The 7,291-nt window shown below is 47.2% G+C and overlaps 1 protein-coding gene across 1 annotated transcript; it reads right to left on the bottom strand.

Annotated features, from left to right (window-relative positions):
* Positions 1-3,579: 3,579 nt before the first annotated feature.
* Positions 3,580-6,292, bottom strand: BRI3BP (BRI3 binding protein; the record flags this gene model as incomplete). Its single annotated transcript, XM_084272121.1, has 3 exons — positions 3,580-4,429; positions 5,078-5,180; positions 6,104-6,292. The coding sequence occupies 3 exons, from the start codon at positions 6,290-6,292 to the stop codon at positions 4,011-4,013; spliced, it is 711 nt and encodes a 236-aa protein (XP_084128247.1). The 3' UTR covers positions 3,580-4,010.
* Between the last annotated feature and the right edge of the window lie 999 nt (positions 6,293-7,291).

The raw sequence follows: 7,291 nt of genomic DNA, 5'->3' as shown, positions 1-7,291 counted from the left end.
AGCTTTGTCGCAACACCACAGGCGATTTCTGACGCCGGGCTACAACCGCGGCACAGCGAGGTGCCCCGTCGCTGGAGGAGAAAGAAAGGCATGTACAGCTCCGTGGAGAACAGGGCTGATCTATCCGTAACCACTGAACATCAGCGGTACATCCCCTGTTGCCCACGGATCCTACCTTAAAGGTGTGCATACATCATCTCTTCAGATTGTGGAAGCACAGGGGAATGGACTCAAACGCTGTCATCTGGAAAGGCCCTGTTAGTGACTTCCCAGGGTGGGAAGCACTACTGCAGGGCACACCGCTTCCCAGCACAAGGAGAAGGTCAGTTCCCCATCACGATCCATGGAGGTACCCAGAAGTGTCACATACATGCGAGTACAATAAAACCTTTTATTTTCCAACCCGGACGATGAGAACTCATGGTCATTTACGTCATTAGCTGCCAAATACAGATCAGTACGTGAGCCAAATCACACTTAAAAACACTTCTACGCCATCCAAGAGCTAAGGTTGATACTGGTCTATTTTCCACACTAACTATGCGACAAGTCTTTAAAAGCAAATCACAGTTTGAAGTACGCACTAAGTACAGCACTGAATTACACCAGGTTTACACACTGCACTCTGAACACCCAATACCACTTTTACAAGCGCCACATCCCGAGCACGACAGATCAGTTAGCTACAGGTGAGGGGCGTGCTGTCCGAGCAACCGCCACGGATGTGAGTTCTGCAAAGAAACATGAATGCACTGGAAATAATACAGTGGAGTCAAAGATCAGGTCTTAAAGTACAATGTTTTAAAACACTTAATGACCCTGCCAGGATTTGATACTGGACAGCCCACTGCTCGCCTTAACCGCTCCCATCAGCTGGCTGGTCACACAAGGTGATGCTGGGGGTTTATTTCAGGAAGCTGCTGCGAACAGGCAGGGCAATAAAGGAGAACCACTGTTCCCACAGCAGAGTGCACCCTCCATGGAGGGAAGCAGGGCCCTCAGGAGGGTGTCTAAGCACTGCTACCCACCTGCTGTCAAGCTGGGTAGCGGTTAGGACAAAAGGCAGGGAGAGCTGGGAGATCTGGGGTTCGCTCCCATTCCTGTCAGACTCCGGGTCTTGGTTTATCCGTGGGTGACAAGGCGATGCCCCCTCTCCCCCCAGCAATGGCAAGACAAAAGCAGTGCAACCACTGTCACTGGAAGGGGTTCTACAGAAAAGAGAGCAAAAACCTCAACGGATAAACTAGGGGTGGAAAAATATCTGTAAAAGGGTATTTACAAAAGTTGAAAGAGATTAACTACAATACACATTCATGTCCCAAAAGCGCTTTCACTACAGTGCATGTTTAAAAATACCGAGCGTTTTTAAAGTGTGTGTGTATATATATATATATATGTATTTTTTTTTCTTTTAAGATTAGATTGTGCTTTAAAAAAAATCATTACTTCTGAAGTTGACTAACATGAAAACCCAGCGCTGGGAAAAATACTGATTAAAAATATCCAATCTTCTATATACCGCTTTTTCACGTAACATTTTGCTATACAGGGGATGCAAGTAAATACAAAAATACTTTTTCTCAAGCAGCAGGGTGATCAAAATTAAGAGCATTAATACAGGAGTGCTGATTTTACAAAACTACGATAAATTATCAGAGCAAGACAAGGAGAAACTATAATCCAAATCAATGTTGATATAGTATTTTAAAAGAAAAACCTTTATCATAGACAACTCTTAATATAGAAAGGGTTCAGTATTTCTCACTTCAACATTAAATACGGGTTAGGTAAAATGCACACAGTCCTACTGAAGTCGATGGAGCTGCTTAGGCGAGCGAGGTTTGCAGGCTTCAGTCCCCAGGCTTAGGAAAACACCTACATGCTAACCAATTCCTCGTTCCCAGGTGGGTGGTTTAGCCCAGTTCTCTGTGCACAACAGTCTGGAAAGAGATTAAATACAGTCTGGAAAACCGAGTTTACAGGGAAGACTCTGTAATACTATGGAAAAGGAGCTGTAAAAAGGAATATACAGCAATTCACATTTTCAGCTTCTCACAGCGGGCTGGATGTTGCCATAGTACGTCTCTGTTCATGGGAATGACTTCAAGTTATGAAAAGCAATTACTTGGCAACTCTAAATGTGGATTTCTTGAAAAATGGGGTGCAGGGGGATTCATTGATGACATACAAAAATAAAATGGATTCCAACAGAGCCAACTGAACTTCAGCAGCGTTGGACTGAAGCGAGGCAGTTTGGAGCAAAGGCCGTTAACGTGGATCTTAATCACTTGTGCACGTCACACACAGACCAAATGAGGTGAGGCAAGTAACACGTTTTTAAGAAGAGTATTAAACTTCAGCATAAAGAGAAAAACTAATTCACCCTACAGTTACATTCAATTGAGCATCACATCCAACAGCAGCTCTGCCCAATGAAACGAGAAGCCGACGACCAAGCAATGCTGTGCTCAGTCCCTCCGGAGCCAGCACTCATGGGTGAAGCAACAGCAACGTGGGTCACCTACTGTTCCCCTTCCTGTATAGCCAGTCCCTACCACAGACCAATTTTTTTTTTGTTGCCTTTTATCTTTACTTGCTCATTTAGACATTATGGAATATGTAGTTCTTCAGCCATGGTCCCTTCTACCTCTCGTGGGATCAATACTGAGCGCATCACTATGGTTTAGGTGCTTCCCCTCCCTGCCACCGTTTCTGTCCTCGAATGCCAGAGGCCACCAAGTTGAACCCCTTATTGGACTTCCTTCCCTGAGGTTACCTTGTTTCAATGCATTTCAGCAAACCTTACAAAGCCAGTGGTAGCCTACCAAGCTAGTTAATTCTATGGTTACACGTAGTTTCCTTCAAAATAAAATTGCCTCAAAGGTCCTACATCGCTTTGAAATGCAGCTGTTTAATACCCCCTTCTCATCAGGTGACTCACTTTTCCCCAAAAACCAGTATAGTGAGGACACAGGCTTCAAGCAAAAAGCTCCTATAAAACTATTACAATTTTAGAAAAAAATCCAGATCTTCCTGAAGATAATTTATTGCCGCTTACTGGTCCTGAGAAAGCTTTAAGCAACAATATATTTGCAAGTGTTTTAACTGCTGCCTTTGTTGAGAAAGTATGTGGGTCCTGAGACAAAAAGCATGCTTTACTCTATGCACTCGTGCTTGGAAAACGCTTCACTGTGAAGATCAAAGATGAAATGGGATTTGCCACTCTACATCTCTTCCCTTTGTGTCAATTTATTGGAATAGATTTCCTTCCAGACACCCAATTAAAGTTCTTGAGATGAAATGCAATGGAATAATGCCACATGTGCACTTCTCAGTTCCTCACCTTGGACTGGCATTTAAGGAGTTAACATACATTAAATCTTCCTTCTCCCTCCTTCCCCACTTCCTATTAAAAGCCACGGTGTGAATTTTTTGGCCTGGATACCAGAAAATTCCTCATCTGATACCTTACAAAAGGCAACTTCAAGGCAATGGAATAAGCCAACAATAAGCCAACAATAAAAACAAAACATTCAGAACTTAAAAAAGAAATATATATATATAAAAAAAAATGTGGACCCACAGCAGTTACTTCTCAATGGAAGTGTTTGGTAGCTTGGTATTTTTTTTTTTTCTTTTTAACTTTTTAAGTGTCAAATTTGCATATGTTTAGCTCAATTTCAATATTTGAAAGACTACTCAATTTGCTTTTATAAAAACTTTACAAAAGATGTTTTTAAATGCTTGTAAAAGTAAGCGTTTATCTACTGAGAAAATTCTAGTACTGGATAAAACTCTCTGAATATACAGCTGATTTTTTAATTACTTTTTGTTCCCCTACAACTAGAATGGCTGAGTGTATAACCTAGATAACTTAAGTCTTACACATGATGAAAAGTTTTAACTTTGGACACTTTTTACCATGTGATGATTTGTTGCTTTGTAACTTGGAATGAGACAGTGCTTAGGAATTCTCTAGAGCTGGTGTGCAGTGGTCTATAGGGGCTGGTTCATTGGTCACTGCCTCTGTCCATGTTTTCAATCACCCTAGAAAGACGGATGTTCAGAAGTCTGATCTGGCTATCCAGGTGGTCCATCTTCTCCTCCAGGCTGCTGTTGTTGTTCCTCCTCCAGTAAAATCCAACCGGCCCCGTCATGAAGTAGACGGCTACAACAAAGCAGAGCGGCAGGACCGCGTGTTCCGGGTCACCTTCGTACTTCTGGAGGATGTACACACAGGAGAGCGTGAAAAGGGCAACCCTGGCAATCCAGAAAAAGCGACCAAACAGCATGTGCAGGAGATAGAAGAAGAATCCAAGGAAGAGAGATAAAAACCAATAGGCAAGTAAAATTGCACCGATCAGCAGAAGAGCACGGGTCGGGTTGTTGGCAATCGCTGCTGGGCTGAAATAATGAGTCAAGTTGGAGGCTGAAAAACAAAGGGAAACGTACAGAATGTTAATGAGTGCAGGCCAAAGTGGGGAGGATGAAACGCAAGCACAGCCTCACAGGGTCATGCGGTGGGGTCATGGCTGTGTTCTCTACAGAGAGCTAGTTCATTCCTTTCAGGATGGACCTTTTTCAAGTCGCTGGCTCAGCTCCAAGGATGCAACTGAATTAATTCCTTCAATGCAGAGGTGCTAAAGGTTCTTTAAAGACAAACTACTGTAGAGCTTAAGGTCAAAGTTCATACTGAGGCTAACGATCCTGCTTGGTAAAAATTATATTTGAAAGGCTCTCAGTTGCACCCTTCCTTCTTCTAGTCCTCCTTTACTTCCCTGCACCATTCCTGGCCAGGCCACATGCATCCATTTAATGACGATACCAAGAAACCAACCAGGACTTGCAATGCATTCTACAGACATCCTGTAGATACACATACAGAAAGAGAACTGGCTTTAGTCCTCTTGTTTGAAGGTGCTAACAGCAAAATCAAAGCCATGAGAAGCAGACAGAGATACCACTGATGGATGTTTAATGCAGCGTGATAACATGTAATTATTTTCCCACTTGGCCTATGCTTGTGAACACTGATACAGGCTGATTCAGTTGAAGAGTTAACAGGCATCACACTTACCATCAATTCCAAGAACATCTAATAAATCAGTCCATATTCTCCAGAATGTGTCCATTAATATATCCACCCCATTCACAAACCTCTCTGTCAACCTTGAGAAAAACTGAGAAATAAAATCGAAAATTAAAAAAAAAAAAAAATCCTCAACCCCTCAAACATGTTTTGAGACCTACTAAGCCACAAGTCAAGTTATAATTATTTAAACAAGAACTGCAGGCTGCTTTGAAGTCCCCAAGGTTAAAAAAAAAAATCCAAACCATTAAGTCCATAAACATTTTTTAACTCTGTGAATTATAAATTTGTTACCAGCCTTTGTTCTAGGTACTTTGGTATAGAAATTTATGTGCTGCCAGGATTTAAAAATGCACTTTCTTAGCTTCACCATTGTTCCAAAGTTTAAAGAAAGCACTATTGCTAGCAATGGACAGCAGTGAGGCAAAACAGAGAGTTACTTTTAACCAGCAACTAAGAGATTTACCCAGCATCAGACCCGAAGGCCTCGGATGCATTTACTGGTCAACTGAACAGCGTTAGTTCTTCCTCCGGCGTGTGGGGGGACAGAGCGCTGTGCGGGTCCTGCGTGCCCTATTCCCTTCAGGTTCATGTGCGCGCACCGGGCGCTGTGCGGGTGCGGACAGACCGCGCTTCACCCGCAGCGGTCTGCCCTGGCTGCCTCCCCCACCTACAAGGAGCTTTATTTAGAGGTTCTTTTCAGGAATATCTTCCGCAGTTCGCCCCGCGCCGAGCCTGGCCTCCTGTTTCTCTCCCCAAAGCAACGCGCCGGCCGTTCCGCCGCCTCACCCGCCGCCGCGCTCGCATCGAAGACGAGGCCGCCCGCGGGGCCAGCGCCGAACACGGCGCCGGAGGGGGGCGGGCGGCCAACCGCCGAGCTCTGCCTCACAGAACCGCCTGGTCACCCCCGGGAGCAACGGCGCGGGGAAAGGGCGCGAAGGGAAAGGAAGCGAAAGGTCGGTTACGGGAGAGAGCGGGGAGGGTGGGGGGGGAGGCAAGCGGCCGGCGCCTCACCTTCTGCAGGGCCCGCACGTTGTCCTCGCCGAATAGGCCGCTGACGCCCTGGTAGAGGCCGCTGGCGGCTCGGCGGAAGCTGTTTTGCTTGTCGGAGCCGCGGCTCCGCGCTGCCCGAGCACCGGGTCCCGCCGTGCCGCCCAGCAGCAGGGCGAGGAGCAGCAGCGCCGGCAGCCGCCCCGCCGCCATGGCCTCCCGCGCTGCGCTCCGCTCCCCGCGCAGGGCAACGCCGCGGTTATAGCGCCGCCTACAGGCCGCGCAGCGAACGCGGGGGCGGGCGGTGCGTGCTGCCAGCGCGCCGCCCCCTTAAAGCGGGGAGGGTCGAGGGGCTGAAGGCGCAGAACGGGATGGGGCGGCCGGGGGGCTTCTCGTGCGGGCCCCGGCCCGGGGAAGGGCAGGGCTGGTGCGGTGTCTGGCCCAGGGGGTTCAGCTTCTCCCGGTCAGCAGCCAGTCCCGGCATTTAACCTCCTGCGCTGTCGAACCCACCGCAGTATCTGGCCTGTCCCAAGATAAAGTTGATATTTAATAACCCCCTGCTTTCCCCTCCGTATTTCCCCTGACTCAGTGGAGGGCTGTTGCCTCTCCTGCTGTCAGCATGCGCCTTTGAGAAGGTTCTGGCTCTGTTTTCCCCGGCTCAGGCAGGCATAGGCAGAGATAAGGCTTTGCCTTTGCCCTCCCCAAGCAGTCTCCAGTGCGGTGTCCTGCCCAGCTGCCAGTTGGACTGGCTCCAGTACGGATACCCATCTTGCAGCAAGCAGCCCAAACCTGGGCAGGATACCCCAGATTTGGTCTCAAAAGCACCAAACTGCTCTCCTGCAGCTGTTGGCCTTTACTGCAAGGGTGTGTTGTTGACTCATGATGGACTTTCTTAGCCCCTAGGTCCTCTCCTGTGGCGCTTTTGAATTACCCAGCTGTCTATTCAGGCTCTGGAGGCTCATCACAATCTTCACAGAGTGCAGCGAGCTGCCTTCCCTACGTGGGTATCCCTCTTTGAGGAGATGCCCTGGCGCGATCCCCAAATGACAAAGGGAATACAGAAAGATAACGTCCAAAAACTACATCTGTCTTTTCAGGCACTATCACCTGCAGATCGAGGGATTGTGAAGGACTCTCAGATACCCTTTACCCTTGAGAAACACCAAATGACTCCTGTGCATTTGGTGAAATTCAGCACGCTTAATGATGTGA

This window comes from Gallinula chloropus, assembly GCF_964237585.1.
Source record: "Gallinula chloropus genome assembly, chromosome: 17".
In the NCBI taxonomy this organism is placed as follows: Eukaryota; Metazoa; Chordata; class Aves; order Gruiformes; family Rallidae; genus Gallinula; species Gallinula chloropus.
The sequence above is the reverse complement of the archived record's forward strand: the minus strand, read 5'-3'. Positions and strand labels throughout refer to the sequence as shown.